Source organism: Brassica oleracea, chromosome C4 (assembly GCF_000695525.1).
Source record: "Brassica oleracea var. oleracea cultivar TO1000 chromosome C4, BOL, whole genome shotgun sequence".
Lineage (NCBI taxonomy): Eukaryota > Viridiplantae > Streptophyta > Magnoliopsida > Brassicales > Brassicaceae > Brassica > Brassica oleracea.
Genome location: NC_027751.1, coordinates 50,768,116 through 50,787,329, shown reverse-complemented (window position 1 = coordinate 50,787,329; position 19,214 = coordinate 50,768,116). Strand labels below are relative to the sequence as shown.

Genomic DNA, 19,214 nt, shown 5'->3' with positions numbered 1-19,214 from the left:
TTTAGATTTAGGAAACATCTTTAACCGAATATGGAAGTTTCTATATTTTTCGGATTTGTCTAGAATATGTAGCCTACCTTACGCAGAACATAGTAGAGTAGATGAGAAACATATTCTTCCTTAAGCGTCACATAAGGTAAAAGGCAGAACATATTATGACAAATAATATAGATAAGGTATATCATTGCGTTGTAGCTATATGTCGTTATCAAGCTGTAGGTAGATTGAAGACAATTTTCTTGATTATAACGTAACAGATTATAGTTTCGTTAGAATATATAAGAAATATTAGTTTACGCTATATACCCTGGATATATCTATGTATAAAACTTAGTATCCGATTTCTAAATTAAGTAGATTACTAGAATGTGTTTTCTAACTGTAGCTAGAAAATAAAATAAAATATGATTCAACTTTTTTCAAAAAAAAAAATTAAGCATATATATTGTCATACTTATGTTTCCAATAGTCTTAATATTTTTTTACATTTTTAAAATTCAGTTTACTACTTTTCCCATAAAAGAAGGGTAAAACATGTCTAGAATTGCTAAAAATATCAGAAGTACTAAAAGGACAAATAAAAGTTGAGAGTGTCCCATTTTTCCAATTTTCCCTATGATAAATCACAAAGGTGTACGTACATCTATTTCTTGTGCTGTTTTGGTTTGTGTGGAGTAGAATCTTGAGTTACATTCTTTGAGTGTCTTTTTCACTGTCAAATCCAACAAAATATTTTTGTCATTTAGTTTATTAATTTGTGATTGATTTTAATGAAACTTTATATACGTAAAAAAATTCACAAATCATATTCAATTATTAATAGTATTTTATTGGTCAATTTAAATGAAATCATCATCATGCAATATGTATTCTTGTTCAATAGTTCATACAAACTAAGAGCAGGTCCATCGTGGCTTCTTACGCTAGGTTTCTTAGAAAAAATAGGAGAAAAATAAATGAAAAATGAAAATAAAAGAGAGGACCGGTGTTTAAATTAGGATTTTTAGGTTTGGTAAAGACCCCTACGTGGCACTCTCTTATTCGACCACAACTTAACGTGTCTCTCTCCTCCGTCGGGTTTTCTCCCGTAATCACTTTTGTTTCTCTTCCTCCTCCAAAGCTCGATCTCTCCATCTTCTCCATTGATTCTCTGTCGATATCCTTCGCTGTCCATTCTTTGTCGATTCCGAAGCCAATCGGCACTCGATTCGCTGTTTTCGTCAATGCGGTGTCGATGTCGTTTCCTCCCATGCGTTGATGCTCTGATGAAGATCAGAAGACAGAAGGAAGTTCTTCACATGAATCAGCTTCAAGAGAAACATCGAGGAAAGGATGAAAGTTATACAAGAGGCGAGATAAGTGCGAACACCCCTTTCTCTTCTCTGTAGAAAAACTGTCTGTAAAAATTAATGTCGATGATGATTTTGCATGATGATCTTGAGGAAGGTGAAATATTTTACTAGTAGATTATCGTGTGTTTGTTGGAAAAAATCGAATCTTTTGCATAGAAACCGAGTTAGTGTTGGTTGATTTTAACAAGTTATGATGATGATCTTGGGTTCCTCGGTTGATACACATGAGTTTTTATATATATCTCTGAAACATATAGCAACATGTTTATTAAATGGATGTATGTATGCCGGTTTCTTCTTCCAGCAGAGCTTATTGCTATGAACGATGTAGCAGCTTACTTCGTTGGTTTCTATTTTGAGAAGACTCCTTTGATAAAATTGTCTCCTAAGAAAACATGGGAAGGTTTCATTGGAGCATCAGTGGCAACTACAATCTATGTGTTTCTTGTAAGTAACCATACTCTATCATTTGATCCATTGAGAACACTTTCTTTTGGCTTAAGTTAAATCACACCTTTGTCTTGTGTGATAACTGTATTATGTTGCTCTCTTTGTCTGTATGGTCTCTGATCACATTTTTAGCAGGTGGAAGACAATTAGAAAGACAATTAAACATCTCTGGAGCTAAGGCTGAAGCCTATACTGAGACTTGTGTATTTTGTTGCTCTGTTTGGCTCGTGCTTCTGCAGGTCATGTTGTGAGTGCAAGTTGTGTATTCTGTTGCTCTGTTTGTCTCGTGCTTCTGTATGGTCTCTGATCAAATTTTTTGGCAGGTGCAAGTTGTGTTCCCATGTCATGTAATGAAGAAGACAAGAAGAAATGCTCATGTTCTGTTTTTTTCCTCTTCCTGCCTGAACGTAAAAGAACATGTTTTTCCTTGTCTTTATTGACTGTATCATGTGACTTGCAAGTTATAAAGCAACATGTGTTTCCTTGTCTTTATAAGTTCAAAATTTGTATGTTGTAAAGCAAGCGAGTTTGAGTTGTGTTTCAAGAACCCTTTTGAGATGTGTTTCCTTTGTTTATTTCTCTTCCGACTGTAAAAGAAAACAACATCCAAACTTTGCCATTTCTCTTACCATTTCACCTAAAACAACAAGTTCCTAAAATATTGTGTTTCACTTGCAACAAACCATTTCACCAACTCTCCTGTGCTTCTCTTACCCTTGCAACAAACCATTTCACCAAAAATTTCCCAAAATATTGTGGGAACTTGTTGGTGAAATGGTTTGTTTCGAACAACCGGAATCAAACCGAAATTCACAAGTGAATTTCGAGTTTTCATCAGATATGCCTTCAAATCTCGGGAATATAATGAGCATTCGGAGTCGAGTCCGTGATAACAAAATATATCAACAATTGAAAGCTGATTTCGTTGAGAACATCTGGCAAAATTTTGGTTGAGAACATCTAGCAAAAATTTGGAACAAATCAAGATTTCGACTAATCGGTTTTTTCTCGTTTACGATTAGTATTTGTATTTTCAATATGTTGTAATGTCTTTTTTAATATTTTTTTTATGTTTTTCATGTTATGAAATCAAATCATTCTAATTTTAGAAAAATAATTTTGTTTTTTAAGAACCTCAATGAGGTTCTACCATTGGACGAGAAAAACTTAAATTAAATTAACAAAAGTTTTAAACCTTTCAAATCACTATATTTATTACTAATTTATTGATTAGAGTCCATAAGAGGTTCTTATTGATGGAGATGGTGTAATATGCATACATAACAATCATTGTTATCATCTAGTTTAACCCCAATTATTATGGGCCACAAGGGAACTACTTTTAGCTATCAACAACAGAAAAAATTGTCCTTAACCCAAAAAAGCTTAAACTAATCGCAGAATTAAGCTAATAAATAATCATCACGCCGTACGTAATCAATCATCCATATTGCATAACCACATCTTGTTAATATTCTGTTTACATTGTCGTTTAGCAAAAGAGATCTGGCTTTACTTGATATAAATACAAATATCGTCGTCTAACTTCTGTAACACACTGTATATAATATAAAAAGGTCAAAAATCAAATATTATTCTGTGATCCCAAAAAAAAAAAAAATTAATATCAACAAACAACAGAGTAGAGAGATTCTCTTATATATTGATTCCTCTCCCACTCTCTTCTTCCGACGCGTGTCCTTGCTTACTCGAATCTCCGACGAAACGAATCGAATCTTGACGACGGACGACGACGATGGAGGATCCCGATAACAAGAAGCTCAGATCAACCCCGCGGAACGCCGATGACGTCATCTCGATAGTCATGCCGTACGTAACCGACCCCAAAGACCGCGAATCCGCCTCCCTCGTCAACCGAACGTGGCTCAGAGCGGACTCGGAGACGAGAGACCACGTCACCATGGCCCTATGCTACGCCTCCGCACCCGATCGCCTCGCCCGCCGGTTCCCGAACCTGAGGTCGCTCAAGCTCAAAGGGAAGCCTCGCGCCGCGATGTTCAACCTCATCCCCGATAATTGGGGAGGGTTCGTTACCCCCTGGGTGAACGAGATCGCCTTGTCGCTCCGGAGGATCAGGTCGGTGCATTTCAGGAGGATGATCGTGCGTGATTTGGATCTTGATGTTTTGGCGAGAGCGAGGGGGGATGAGCTCGAGGTTTTGAAGCTTGATAAGTGCTTAGGGTTCTCTACCGATGGGCTCTTGAGCGTCGTTAGACACTGCAGGTAACTAACACAAGATTACTCTTCGTAACGACGCCGTTTTTGATAAGAACAAGATTTGCTAGCTCAATTGGTTAGTTACTTGTGTAGAGAGGACCTTACGTGCTAATACTTTGCACTTTTGGAGGAGTTCAATGTTTATAATGTCGATTGGTTCTTGAGGTTTATCACATACTTTTGCAACTCTCTTTATCTTCATAACGATGCCGTTTTTATAAGAACAAGTTGACTAAGTAGAAACGTTGGTGCCTACTTGTATAAAGGACCTTGCTACACTTTACACTTGCCATTGTTATGCCTGCAACTTGAGAAAATTATCAGTTGTGGAATTAGAAACTTTGGCGGGGGGTTCTATCAAAAAAGATTGTCTCTGGGAGTTCAATGTTTATAATGTCGTTCATTGCATTAGGTGCCGTGTTTCTGAAGACTTGATTGTAAAGTATAGTAAGGAATCAAATACTATTTTCATTCCAGCTGGGAGTTCAATGTTTATAATCAAAGTCGTTTACATAATAGCGTTGACTTGATTATTATATATGTCATTTGCATAGAAAGATTGTCTCTGCGAGTTCATGTATCCTTGAATGGGTTGTCGCTGTTGTGCATATGCAATTTTATGTTGAGTTCTTTTCTCACTTGGTTCATTGTTCTGTCTGTTTTCTTTGACAGGAATATCAAAACGTTGGTGATGGAAGAGAGTTCTTTCCTTGAAAAGGACGGTAACTGGCTACACGAGCTTGCCCTGCACAACACGTCTCTCGAGGTGTTAAACTTGTACATGACCGAGCTCACAAAACTCAGCCCCAGAGACTTGGAAACCATAGCTAGGAACTGCCACCGCTCTCTGGTCTCTGTCAAGGTCGGTGACGTTGAGGTGCTGGAGCTACTCGGGTTCTTTAAAGCTGCTGTTAACCTTGAGGAGTTTTGTGGTGGCGCCTTGGATGAGGATCCTGAAACGCCTGACAAGTACATCAAACTCACTTTCCCTCCAAAGCTAAGTCGTCTGGGCCTCACTTACTTGGGAGCTAACGAAATGCCAATGATATTCCCATTCGCTGCCCAAATCCGGAAGCTGGATCTGCTCTTTGCGTTTCTTGGGACTGATGATCATTGTAAACTAATCCAAAAGTGTCCTAATTTGGAAGTTCTTGAGGTAACTTTTTCTTCTTTATGAACTATTTATTTTGTATGTAAAGGCTGACAAGTTCTTGGTGTGTATCTCTCAGACGAGGAATGTGATCGGAGATAAGGGTCTAGAGGTTCTTGCACAGTGCTGTAAGCAGTTGAAGCGGCTGAGGATCGAACAGGGTGCAGATGAAGAAGGGATGATGGACGAAAGATGGGGTGCAGATGAACAAGGGAATGAGGACTTGGGAGGTTTTGTCACACAGAGAGGATTAACGGCTTTGGCTCAGGGCTGCCAGGAGCTAGAATACATGGCCGTGTACGTCACAGACATAACCAACGAGTCTCTCCGAACCATAGGCGCGTATCTGAAAAACCTCAGCGACTTCCGCCTTGTCTTGCTCGACCAGGAAGAGAGGATAAGAGATTTGCCGCTGGACAACGGAGTCAGATCCCTCTTGATCGGATGCGAGAAGCTCAGACGGTTTGCATTCTATCTCAGGCCAGGCGGCTTAACAGACGTGGGGTTAAGATACATCGGACAGTACAGTTTAAACGTGAGATGGATGCTTCTTGGCTACGTTGGTGAAACAGACGAAGGACTAATGGAATTCTCAAAAGGGTGTCCGAAGCTGCAGAAGCTGGAGATGAGAGGGTGTTGCTTCAGCGAGAGAGCAATCGCTGCAGCGGTGATGAAACTGCCTTCGCTGAGATACTTGTGGGTACAAGGGTACAGAGAATCGGTGACGGGACAAGATCTGAGGGTAATGTCTCGACCGAACTGGAACATTGAGCTGATTCCAGCAAGAAGAGTCCCGGAAGTGAACCTAGGAGATGTGAGAGAGATGGAGCATCCTGCTCATATACTGGCGTATTACTCGCTGGCTGGTCAGAGAACAGATTGTCCACCAACTGTTAGAGTCCTGAGGGAGCTATGATTGATGATCCAAAGCAGGTTTGTACATAAAAGATTTGGTCATATCTTTAGTCTTCCATGAACTGTGTAATGGATTCTTTTACTTCTTCTTCTTACTGTTGTATTGTCAGTGGTGTTGAGAGATTACATAGATTCTTGTTTGTAAGGGGGGGCCTGGGCATTACTTTTTTTCTACATTGGACTATAGTGGAATATGAGTCATGATGTTTCTGATGTACATCGACTCTACTTTTTCATTTTCAAATGTGTATATGGTTTCAAGAGTTTCTGTGATAATAGTTCTATACCATTCAAAGGCTAAGTACATATATGATTGATCACAAAATCTAGATAAAAGTTGAAAGAGTGAGGAAGCTATATGTTGATGTTCCAGTTATGACCCTACAACTCTGAGAGGAGAAGAGGCTCTCTGTGGTCAAGTAGAGCTAGCCCATATTATATTCCCCAACCGTGACCAGATTTGGATCATCCTGGTACTGCCTCCACGCAGACTCTGAGCTGTAAGCTTTTGGACCTGCAGTGTATTTCATAAGGCTATAGAAACATACTCGCGGAGTAGCTTCAAGATACGGAGGACAAGAGGAGAAGAATGTTTGTCTTAAAGCTCTTTTATAGTGTTTGGGGTTGAACCTTGGTGAGTTTCCAATCCAAGTCAACCTCAAAACCGTCTCCACTCTCTCAAGAACCTATACGCTGATACTAAACTTTTCATGTGTGTTCAAACATTCGTACAGTGTGGTAAGTGAATGAAGACATACCAACAAAACAGTTTCTGGATCATCTGAATGTGTCCACTGAAAGAAAAGAGGAAAAATACGTCGAAAATGAGCAAGCAAGAAACGCCCTAAAGCTTTCAGGAGTGGCTCAACGAATCTTAGCCAGGCCATACACCGCTCCTTGTTTTTTGGTTGGCGTTCCAAATGGCCAAGCATCCCATTCATGATCCTCTCGTACCATGAGCTACGGGGATTATTTGGATGGAGTTTAGTAGCAAGATTCTCTATAAACATGTCTCTACAATCTTGCTTTGCTCCAATACAACCAACCTCTCATCATATATTACCATGTATTTCTTAGAGAAAACTATTTGTTCCTTTAGAGGATTTTGAGTACATTAATTGGTGAAGTAGTGGCTTATCAAAACTTGTCCATCAAAAACCAAAGGATCCTATTCGTCTTCTTCTTCTTTTGCTGAGAGGTTTACAGAGTTTGATTTCGCATCCATGTTGGATCAGAACAGGAACTTGCATATTATGCCACATTCTCAGATTTCTATAAAACATGTCCCTCCACGCTTTGCTTTGTTCAATACTATCTCTCATCATACATTGCCATGTCTTTCTTGGAGAAAACTACTTCATCTAAAAGGTTTGTTGTTCATACATGTATCATGTATGGATGAGATTGAAGCAATGGTTTTTACCCATTATGCTTTTCAATTTTTACAAAATACAATTTGGTAATTGTCCATCAAAACGTTGTCTTAGGATATGTTTTGATCTATCAAAACTTGTCACTAATATTTGTCCATGAAGAACCAAACACCTGAAAGCTTGTCCATGAATGATTTGTGGTAGACTATACATTTCTATAGTGTTTTCCAGGCTACAATCGAAAATTGAAACTTTGATGATGGTTTCATGGAGGAAATGAGATTATCTAATTGCTTGTTACATCTTACAACTAAGGATGCACGCCCATGTAATTGCTTGTTTTCAAAAGCTCAAAACCAAAAAATGAAAACGATAATCAAAACCTAACAGAAATAGAGATGCCTAGAATATTAGTAGAGGTCTTCCTATGATTTTTTTTTGTTTTTCTATGAGCACCGAAACGAACAAGATGAGGAAAAAAGAGAAGAGATTGTATCATTTTCAGGCCAATTGCAAAGACTTGATGACATGATTTAAAACTCTGACGTCGATGAGGTACCTGCTTGATTCACTGAGATTCAGAATCTCCTTACTGACTTGCTCAAAGATTGAGGGACAGAATGATACTATAGACGGGTCTGATTTGTCAATGGCTAAACCCACTTCCATCATCCAAGCAAGCTTACGGGATGTGTTCTTGTTGATGTCTAAGGATGATGAAGCAGCAATGACAAAAGCACGGATGGTCTCAGAAGATTCATCGCCAATAGTCCAGAAAGATTGACCTGAAACCAATGTCATGGGATCTTATGTCAGACGAATGCTTATTAGGTCTTACTATGTAAAAAGAAACTAGGTGGTTGCCCGCGAAATTCGCGGATATAAATAATTGTATGAAAATATATATTATGTATAGAATATCGTAAAGTAATAACTGATGAACATTTAGTAATAACAAATGTTTGCAGAATTATATATATAATTATCACATTCATTTCTCCAACACATATTATACATATTCTTCGAATTTTTCTCCTTCTTTTTATCAAATTTTCGCTAATGTTTTCCTATTTTTTTGCCAAATATTTGTTTCTCTCTCTAAATAGTAAAATAAAACATACAATCGGTGAAACAAAAAATTCTCTTATAATTCTTTTCAATCATAACATTACCATATTCACTATATTATTTGACTTAAATGCAAAACATTTTTTTAATCGAAGTTCTCACATGTTATGTTTAGTATAGTTAGTCCAATCTTTAAACCTAATTATTTATAAAACATATATGGAAATTATAAGATATTAATAATTATAGATACGATTATGTTTTATATGAATATGAAATCATTATATCGATTTCTATTCATTATTTTATATATTATATAAATACAAAAAGAAATGATTAAACATTATTACACTTTCTATAATTTTGAAAATTAGCTACCACAAATTATTATTTGTAATATCATTAATTTATGTTATTTGGTAAGTGATGATAATTAGCTTAGACTTACATTTTATTTTAGAATTAATTTAAAAAATAAAAATGATTAAAAGTTTCATTCATTATATTATGTAGTTTATAAATATATAAAAAAATTGATCAAATGTTATTATTCTTTATATAATTCTAACCAAGGTTCTAAAAAGAACAACTTTATATAATTTCAACCTATTTAGAACAGTTTAAATCGAACTGAATCATCTAAATTGGTTAAAATCAATCTAAATATGTTAAATTATGCAATAATGTTAATATAAATCCACAAATTTGTATAATTTTTTTTGTGTGGTATATCTAGTTTTGATAATTAATCACAATACTTTTGTAATTAAACTCAAAAACTAAAATATCTATATAAACGTAAAATATTTATAAAATAAATCAGTAATTCGCTAACGCCTAGGTCCCAAATTATCTGCATAGTCATTACTCCTCTATAAAGCGTGTAATTACACGTAGCATATTTCTTGAACATTGTGTTTTATAATATCTTATAAATAATTTATAATTATGAAAAATAATTTTGCAAGCCATGATAAATAATTATATAGATGCTTCAACTTTTTTATATATGACTTATAAAACATATATGGACATTATAAGACATTAATAATTATTATAATACTTTTTTTATGAATATAATGTTTTATATAGGAATATGAAATCATTATATCGATTTCTATAAATTGTATTCTATTAATTAATTTATGTAGTATATAAATTTAAAAAGAATAAAACATTATAACACTTTCGATAATTTTTACAATTAGTTACCATAAATTGTTATTTGTAATATCATTTAGATTATTTGGTAAGTGATGTTAATTAGTTATAGACTTATCTTTTATTTTAGATCTAATTAAATAACTGAAAATTGAAAATCTCTCACCTGATAAAATTACAACAATTTTTTTCTAAAACTCTCATACGTAAACAAAAATCACTTAGGGGGTGTTAGTGGGAGTTCTATTTATAGTGATTGTTAGAATTTCTAGAATCTAGTGTTATTTGGTTTATAGATTCTCACATTCTCATTAGAATCTAGTGTTATTTGGTTTATAGTTTCTCACATTCTCATTAGAATCTAATGTCATTGGTTTGATGATTTATTAATTCTATACACAATCTTTTGTTATTCAAAATTTTAAGATTTTAATGATTCTATAAATTTAGTAAAGTTTGTGTTATTGGGAATTGTATTCTTCACTATTTAATTCACAACACAAGATTTTGAGAATACTATATATTCACTTTAGATTCTTAGAATCATTATATCAATTTATTTCCATTGAATTTCACAATATACAAAATTCTCTACAACTCTTTCCAAATTTAACAAATCCTTCAATTTTAAAAATCAACAAACTCTTTATAAATGTAACTCCCACTAACACCCCCTTAATAAGTGACATCTCATTTAATATATATATGAGGATTTATATTTTTATAAAAGTTGTAGAAACTATTATATATAATTTAAAATTGCGATAAAATAATTTTGTAAACCATGATAATAATTATATTTTTTTTAAATTTTTAATAAATGATTATAAATCATATACGGACATTATAAGATATTCAAAATTATTATAATATTTTATTTACAAATTTAATATTTTAGTTACAAATTTAAAATTATGATAAAATGATTATGTTCAGAATATAAAGAAAGATTTCATTCAAAAATAATTTGATTTAATATTAGAGATTTTTTTCTATCTTCTTTGTATGTTGTATATTAAAAAAACTACTAACCTTTCTGGCAACCTTTTTGAACAGATTGACAGATTCAAATGATATCAGAGATCTCTTTTCTAGCTTTTATTTGTTAGTGGATAAAATGGGTCTTTTCAGATTATTTAAAAAAACGTTTATCTCGATGATTATACGTGAATACGTTATTTTTCTAAACCCGAAAAAGTAAAACTAAACTAAAAACCAATGGGGTATCTGAATATTTAAAACATAATGAAATATTAATTTAGATAAATAAATCTATATATATAATATAATTTATAAACAAAAAAATTAAAACCTCCGAATTTGATGAATTACCCGATTTTTTCAGTTTTTCTGGGTCTAACTCAGGTTTTCGGACGATTTTTTGGGATTTTGACTTTAAACCCAAATTATACCAAAACTATTTTTATTTGAAAAATGTGGTTGCTAAACCGGTCTCAACATCCAAAGTTCAGTAATTTGACGACTGAATAAACCGAACCGACACATACCTAAAGCTTGAATGCCCATCACAAGACGTCAAAATAAATTACTTTCAATGTCAAAACTCAAATAGTAAAACTCTGACAAAAAAAAAGTTAGTAACTTTTAAATTAAATTTTTTTTAACCAAAATATTATTAGCTGATCAAAATCTAGTTTTTTAGTATTTTCCTAAGAAGTGAGAAAACCCTAGTTAAGTGGATTTTGAGTAAAAATTGTTAGAAAGCTTAAAAGGCAAGTTTAACCAACCCTCTACTGATTCACAAATTATTAATATATATATTCTTGGTCATTTTGATGATAGTCATCTATCGATTTACAATTGACATACAATATTTTTCTTGTTTCAATAATTCACACAGCTCTATACATAACACATAAACCATCGATATCATATAGTTAAAACACACATTTTTATAGGCCACAAGGAACCTACTTTTAGCTATCAACGACAGAAAAAGTTGTTGATAACCCAAAAAAGCTTTCACTAAGCACATAATTAAGCTAACTAATAATGATCACGCCGTGCTTAATCATCCATTGCATAACCACATCTTGTTAATATTCTGTTTACATCGTCGTTTAGCAAAAGAGATCTGGCTTTACTTGATATAATACAAAAATCATCGACGTCTAACACACTGTATAATATAAGGTCAAAAGTCAAATATTATTCTGTGTGCCCACTTGATCCCGAAAAAAAAATATTATCAACAAACAACAGAGCAGAGAGATTCTCTTATATTGATTCCTCTCACACTCTCTTCTTCCTACACGTGTCCTTGCTTACTCGAATCTCTGCCTTCTTCTTCTTCTTCCTCCTTTCACTGTTCTCGATTTCAATCCGTTGCTCGACGAAACGAATCGAATCTTGACGATGGAGGATCCCGATAACAAGAAGCTCAGATCAACCCCGCGGAACGCCGATGACGTCATCTCGCTAGTAATGCCGTACGTAACCGACCCCAAAGACCGCGAATCCGCCTCCCTCGTCAACCGAACGTGGCTCAGAGCGGACTCCGAGACGAGATACCACGTCACCATGGCCCTATGCTACGCCTCCGCACCCGATCGTCTCAGCGCGCGGTTCCCGAACCTGAGGTCGCTCAAGCTCAAAGGGAAGCCTCGCGCCGCGATGTTCAACCTCATCCCCGATAATTGGGGAGGGTTCGTTACCCCCTGGGTGAACGAGATCGCCTTGTCGCTCCGGAGGATCAGGTCGGTGCATTTCAGGAGGATGATCGTGCGTGATTTGGATCTTGATGTTTTGGCGAGAGCGAGGGGGGATGAGCTCGAGGTTTTGAAGCTTGATAAGTGCTTGGGGTTCTCTACCGATGGGCTCTTGAGCGTCGTTAAACACTGCAGGTAGGTACTACAAGATTGAAACGATGTCGTTTTGAAGAACAAGATTGATTATTATTTGCAGCATACACAAGGTTGAAACGATGCCGTTTTTAATAAGAACAAGATTGCTTACACAAGATTGAAACGATGCCGTTTTTGAGTTTGAAAATTCCAATTTTTTTTTATCTTTAGTTGTTCATGGTTCTGTGTATGTTTTTCTCTGAACAGGAAAATCAAAACGTTGTTGATGGACGACAGTTCTTTCCTTGAAAAGGATGGTAAATGGCTACACGAGCTTGCCCTGCACAACACGTCTCTCGAGGTTTTAAACTTCTACATGACTGAGTTTACAAAACTCAGCCCCAGAGACTTGGAAACCATAGCTAGGAACTGCCACCGCTCTCTGGTCTCTGTCAAGGTCGGTGACGTTGAGGTGCTGGAGCTACTCGGGTTCTTTAAAGCTGCTGTTAACCTTGAGGAGTTTTGTGGTGGCGCCTTGGATGAGGATCCTGAAACGCCTGACAAGTACATCAAACTCACTTTCCCTCCAAAGCTAAGTCGTCTGGGCCTCACTTACTTGGGAGCTAACGAAATGCCGATACTGTTTCCATTCGCTGCTCAACTCCGGAAGCTGGATCTGATCTATGCGTTTCTCGAAACTAATGATCATTGTAAACTAATCCAAAAGTGTCCTAATCTGGAAGTTCTCGAGGTAAAAAACATTTCACTTTTTTCTTCTTTATGAACTATGTAAGCAAGGGTGACAAGTTCTTTGGTGTGTGTATCTCAGACGAGGAATGTAATAGGAGACAAGGGTCTAGAGGTTCTTGCAAAGTGCTGTAAGAAGTTGAAGCGGCTGAGGATCGAACGGGGTGCAGATGAAGAAGAGATGGATGACGAAAGACGAGGTGCAGATGAAGATGGGAATGAGGACTTAGGATATTTAGTCACACAGAGAGGATTAACGGCTTTGGCTCACGGCTGCAAGGAGCTAGAGTACATGGCGGTGTACGTGACAGACATAACCAACGAGTGTCTCCGAACCATAGGCGCGTATCTGAAAAACCTCCGCGACTTCCGCCTCGTCTTGCTCGACCAGGAAGAGAGAATAGTAGCAGATTTGCCGCTGGATAAAGGAGTGAGATCACTCTTGATGGGATGCGAGAAACTCAGACGGTTCGCGTTCTATCTCAGGCCAGGCGGCTTGACGGACGTGGGGTTAGGCTACATAGGACAGTACAGTCCAAACGTGAGATGGATGCTTCTCGGTTACGTTGGTGAGACAGACGAAGGACTGGTGGAGTTCTCGAGAGAAGGGTGTTGTCCGAAGCTGCAGAAGCTGGAGATGAGAGGTTGTTGCTTCAGCGAGAGAGCGATCGCTGCAGCGGTGATGAAGCTGCCTTCGCTGAGATACCTGTGGGTGCAAGGGTACAGAGCTTCAGAGACAGGGCAAGATCTGAGGGTAATGTCTAGACCGTACTGGAACATAGAGCTGATTCAAGCAAGAAGAGTCCCGGAAGCGGATGAAATGGGAGAGGTAAGTGAGGTGGAGCATCCTGCTCATATACTAGCGTATTACTCGCTGGCTGGTCAGAGAACAGATTGTCCACCAACTGTTAGAGTCCTTGATTGAGATGATACAAAGCAGGTTTGTACATAAAAGATTTGGTCATATCTGTAGTCTTCCATGAACTGTGTAATGGATTCTTTTACTTCTTCTTACTGTTGTATTGTCAGTGGTTTTGAGAGATTACATAGATTCTTGTTTGTAAGGAGGGGCCTGGGCATTACTTTTTTTTTCTACATTGGACTACAGTGAAATATAAGTCATGGTGTTTCTGATGTGCAGCGACTCTAGTTTTTCATTTTCAATTGTGTATATGGTTGATAAGTTGACAGACAAAAGTAGCATTTTGTGAAAGTCGTAGAATTGATTGATCGCAGTGGACTACAGTGGAATATGAGTTACGTTTCAAGAGTTATGTTGATGATATAGTTATATACCATACAAAGGTAAAGTACATATAAGATTGATCGCAAAAACATGTACTGTTCTGGGATTATTTGGATGGAGTTTAGTAACAAGAAGCACAGATAACTCCACCACATGTATCCATGCATATCTCATCATCTGAAGCTATATTCAGGCAGCAAGCATCAAGAACCACGTCTCCATACAAACCAAGATCACCACCTGAACTCACATTTTTAAGTAGATGAATGAAACTTATCAAACCCTCCCCCTGTCATCAAGCAAACAAACAACATCAGTCTCATGTTACAACTGATAAGAACGAAAGCCATTACAACACCAAAGGACTTACTTTGACTTGTGGAGACCAATGGTCAAAGCACAAGGAACCACCAGGTTGCAAAGCTTCCCCAATTCCGGTTTCTCAACCTACCCACCAATATCAATGCTTACCCATTGAGCTCCTTTCGCTTGTATCTTTCAACTCCGGCAACACAACGGGAAACAATTCGATCAGCAACCTCATCTTCGCATCGTAACTGTCCGAACCACTGAAGTAATCCTAAGATATCTCGGAGAATGCCGACTCCCCTGCGGTTGAGAGGCTTTCGGGGATCCATGAGAGCACGAAGCAAGGGCGAGGTTCCTTGATGGTAAGCTTTAGTACTTTGTATAACCTTTTGTTTCATTTAGGTTCTGATTGGTTATAATTTATAAATAGACAGAAACCTTGCCTAACAAGTACAATAATGAATAATACAATTTTACTATAATGAATTACAAATCTGCAAAAACGTGGAAGTTCTTAGAGTCAAGTGCAATGAGCCTGAGAGCTGCAATGGCGGCAGCAACAGACATCAAACTGAAGAAGACAACGTTAAGCCAATGCCATAGCTTTTGCAAAGGCCTAAGCTTATTGTTCTTAGCCTTGTAGTACATGTGGTTAGCTAGAATAAACGTAAGAGGGAATGTGCTCACTGCACCAGTGAGACTCATGAAGTCCCCAAGGAACGGCAAGAGCGCCGAGATAAGCGTGCTCACCGCGATGTACCCGCCTCTCGCCATGATCCTGAACAGCAAGTTCCTTAAAGCCAGTGGATGTCCTTTGATCCCGAACCTTGTGTCCATGTACTCATATGTTGGACTCGCAAATATCTACAAATAAAGAAGAAGAACTGAGCAAAGGTGTAATAGGACCAACGCGTCGAGTGAGCGGGCATGGGAGTCTTATTATCCGTGGGTGGTCGGAACGTTACAAAAAGTTTGAGACAGTTAAAAGACTTGGGGCCAAGAAACTTACATGCAAAGAGATAACAGACTGAAGTATAGCTGAAACGTTAGCAAGGGCTTTGACCCATAGTGGGCCGTTAACACTGTTTAACAAATAGGTGGAGGTTGAGGATCCGTAAGCCCAGTATCCGATGAATGTAACCGCGTACATTGGTAAAACACCAGCTGTGAACTGAAAGTATAGAGCCTTCATCATGTTTTTCACAACCGGTTGTCTCACTGTCGCTTGAATCTCTGGAAGCATCCCTGTGTTGAATGCGAAGACCAGGTTTGCAGCTGCTCCTGTGATGGTAAAAAGTTTGCTTAGTGATGATCCTTGTATCTCGTAATCTCTTGCAGGTGCTTTCACTCCTACAAAACAACAGAACATACATAATAGCCAAGAGTCAGATTTATCAGTAGCTATATAATCTATCAGTATAGCTAAATTCTTGATCATTATTTTAAGTTATACCGTCTCTAACTGATAGGACAATTGCTACTACTATGTAGATGAGACTGAGGATGGTTGAAACTGCAAGCCAGACCCCAAGAGCAGATAAATGAGGGATTCCAATAGCGAAAACCGCACATATCAGACCAGCAATGGCTATACAGTGAGGTAACTTGATAGTATGATCATCCCTGAAAAGCACATAAACAGCCTGTAGAAACAAAACACACTCCGAAATAACTAACTTGGCTCACAAGGAATCAAAATTCAAGAATTAATAATCAAGAATCAAGATGTTTTAACTACCTTCAGGGCAGAGCCAGCTAGTATGACAAATCCACAGTTAATCATGAAAAGATTAACATACTGCAATCCCCATGTAAGGTGATAAGCCTTTCTACCTGATCAAAACATTTCAATGAATGTGACAACAGAGAAAATATAAGAGAGGTGGTTTGGTGTTTTTTTTTTTTGTACCGTAAATGAATCCAGCAAGGTCTCTATAACGAATGTGTCTCTTGCCACCAAACTCATGAAGCTTGGCTACGAGAGTATTTGCATAGAGAGAGATTACAGTAGCGAGAAGAAGACCAACCACACCACCAACCCAACCTAAAGGAACCATTACTGTTCCTGAATATCCCAACACATACGCGCTGTTTATACCGGTTGTCAGAACGAACGCCACCTGAAACCATGAATCTGTACCATTCCACAAGAACAGGTTTAAGCTAAACCCCAAAATGTGATCTCAGATTACTAAAAACAGAGTTTGACAAAGCAAAAATTTCCCAAACAAACATATATGGTTGTAAAATGTTTCTAGGTGCAGTATAAACAGATTTTTAGAATTTGGGTTTTTATATTAGGTTAATTTACTCTTTGTGGTGAAAACATTTTTCGTGGTAAAAGATTAAAAGTAAAAATATTGGATGCTTGCAAAAAAATAACAAAACGAAGGAGGGGAAAATGAATTTACAAACCGCTGCTAATTTGATGAGCAGTGTCAGGGATTTCGATATCAACATCGTCTCCTCTGACATTAACTTTGCGATTCATAGCTTCGGTGGCGTTCATGGTCGTTACGACAAAGGGCTCTTGTGTATCTGCAGCTAAGAGCCTTTGCCTTTCTTCTTCTCCTCCTCCTTCCTCAACTACATGAAGGAGTTTTGAGAAAGCCAGCTTTTCTGATTTATATAGAATCTGTCTTTTTTTAAGCGAATTTTTCTCTCCTTCACTGAAAACAAGATAGAATCTAATTCAGTCAAAGAAAGGAGAGACCGATGAAGAAAAGCTGGACATAACATTATACTAACGCATTTGGTGGGTGGTCTTGTGAGCCTTTGAGGTCTCAAGTCTCTCTCGTCTGAATTTTTGTTTTTGCATAAGAATGGCCAGATTTATAAATAAAAAACTAAATAAATATATTTACAAAAAATTATCCTTTCAGAAAATACTTTCCTTGACATTATGGGTCTTCTTTAGTAAGAACAAAATTATTAAATGTTCACTGTAATGTCTAGAACTTCAATACATTTTATATTCAATTTTTTTTTTATCTAAATTCAAAGTTATTTTAAAACAAAAGTAAAAAATTGGTAGTTCTTCTATATTAGAGAGAGAAAAAAAAAACAATATTTGAGTTTTCATCGAAATTATATAAATATACACACGTTCTCCAGAGCAAGTTGACTGGGGCCATGCAATCTAGCTATTGGCTGAAGTTAATGGCAGAAGGGCACAACTTCCAACAAATCTTAAACCACTTGGAAGTACCAACTATTCTCCCAAGTCCCAACTCAAATTTTATGCGTTCTCCATGACCAAGATGCCAATCACTGACCATGACACAAAAGCCCATTTTGAAGGTTACAAAAACCTGTATTCCTTCATTTTTAAATTCAGCGAATTGACATTGTTTGATCCTCGGGCGGTTGCTTGAGGTACACGTTTTAGATATTAAGTTTACAGGTATACAAAACAACCTTCCTCAAACGTATATATGTATGTTAAATGAGAGTTGGAAGGAATAAAGAAGAAGGAATTAGTAGTTACCAAACAAATGATCAGGAATAAGTATATATCGTTATATCCCTTATGCTTTGTAGTGCCTTAATAATGGACGATAAAGAAGCCTTAGTGTTGTGGACGCAATTAATTTCAAGGACACTTTATAGCAAAGCCCAGTATCTTTTTTATTCCTATAAGCAAAATATAACATTTTTTGGCTATCTTTTTTCTTTTTTTGGCCATCTTTATCTTGGTAGGAGTATAATTTTGGTAAAAAAAAACTTGACCCATGGAGGTTCATAAGAACAATAATTGATATAAAATATTTAAGATATTCATAAGAAGAATAATTGATATGAGAGATAAGATATTAATGATTTATCTCCTCCCCAATGGTTCAATCTGGCTCGTCACACCGATTCGCCGAACCATGAAGACCAGAGCAGAATCTAGTGGTTTGATTTGCAAGTTGGTCCAAGCTGGATTAAGATAAACCACGTGTGATGCTTTTGCGGCAGCAGGAGAGCGGCACTTGTGGAGCCGTTGCCACTAGTCACAGTTACTACATATGTTTACATTCATGGGCTTGAAAGGTGGCCTAACTAAGCGTATCACTACCTGCCTTTTTAAAGCTGAACCCACGAAGACACGATGAACTCAAGCAACTACGCGGGGATCCAACAATGAGACAATAGAATTTACAAATTACCCAAAAAATATAAAGATACAAATAAAAAAGTTATAAAACTTTGAGTGTCATTGAGATGACTGTAAGCATACGTAAATAGCAAATTAAGTGTAGGGAAAGAAGGAGACAATGTAATTTCAAACCTCGCAGATGAAGAAATACATCGTCCTTTCTTCCATATCTGCCGGTCCACCAAAATCTTTTGCACGTAAACAACATCAAATTCAATGTCATGATTCTGTTCCTTTTCTTCTTAGTTCAATTTGATTTC

The 19,214-nt window shown here is 36.8% G+C and overlaps 3 protein-coding genes and 1 long non-coding RNA gene across 6 annotated transcripts; 3 read left to right on the top strand and 1 right to left on the bottom strand.

Annotated features, from left to right (window-relative positions):
• The first annotated feature begins 1,051 nt into the window (after nucleotides 1-1,051).
• Nucleotides 1,052-2,377, top strand: LOC106340711. Of its 3 annotated transcripts, none has more exons than XR_001269493.1 (4): nucleotides 1,052-1,359; nucleotides 1,660-1,799; nucleotides 1,938-2,049; nucleotides 2,126-2,377. It is a non-coding gene; the product is annotated as an uncharacterized LOC106340711 (long non-coding RNA). The 3 variants fall into 3 exon arrangements; XR_001269492.1 differs by having other exon boundaries at nucleotides 1,657-1,799; XR_001269491.1 differs by having other exon boundaries at nucleotides 1,052-1,799.
• A 1,001-nt stretch (nucleotides 2,378-3,378) lies between these two features.
• Nucleotides 3,379-6,368, top strand: LOC106342175 (coronatine-insensitive protein 1-like). Its single transcript, XM_013781036.1, has 3 exons — nucleotides 3,379-4,046; nucleotides 4,713-5,196; nucleotides 5,270-6,368. The coding sequence occupies exons 1-3, from the start codon at nucleotides 3,559-3,561 to the stop codon at nucleotides 6,104-6,106; spliced, it is 1,809 nt and encodes a 602-aa protein (XP_013636490.1). The 5' UTR covers nucleotides 3,379-3,558; the 3' UTR covers nucleotides 6,107-6,368.
• Nucleotides 6,369-11,843: 5,475 nt separating this feature from the next.
• Nucleotides 11,844-14,392, top strand: LOC106342174 (coronatine-insensitive protein 1-like). Its single transcript, XM_013781035.1, has 3 exons — nucleotides 11,844-12,571; nucleotides 12,779-13,262; nucleotides 13,341-14,392. Exons 1-3 carry the CDS (start codon nucleotides 12,084-12,086, stop codon nucleotides 14,181-14,183), a joined length of 1,815 nt encoding a protein of 604 aa, XP_013636489.1. The 5' UTR covers nucleotides 11,844-12,083; the 3' UTR covers nucleotides 14,184-14,392.
• A 201-nt stretch (nucleotides 14,393-14,593) lies between these two features.
• LOC106342176 (proline transporter 1) lies at nucleotides 14,594-17,628 on the bottom strand. The gene is made up of 8 exons (XM_013781037.1): nucleotides 17,562-17,628; nucleotides 17,229-17,482; nucleotides 16,723-16,947; nucleotides 16,552-16,646; nucleotides 16,267-16,456; nucleotides 15,823-16,163; nucleotides 14,875-15,677; nucleotides 14,594-14,793 (listed from the first exon to the last, which is right to left on the bottom strand). The coding sequence occupies exons 2-7, from the start codon at nucleotides 17,320-17,322 to the stop codon at nucleotides 15,300-15,302; spliced, it is 1,323 nt and encodes a 440-aa protein (XP_013636491.1). The 5' UTR covers nucleotides 17,323-17,482; nucleotides 17,562-17,628; the 3' UTR covers nucleotides 14,594-14,793; nucleotides 14,875-15,299.
• Between the last annotated feature and the right edge of the window lie 1,586 nt (nucleotides 17,629-19,214).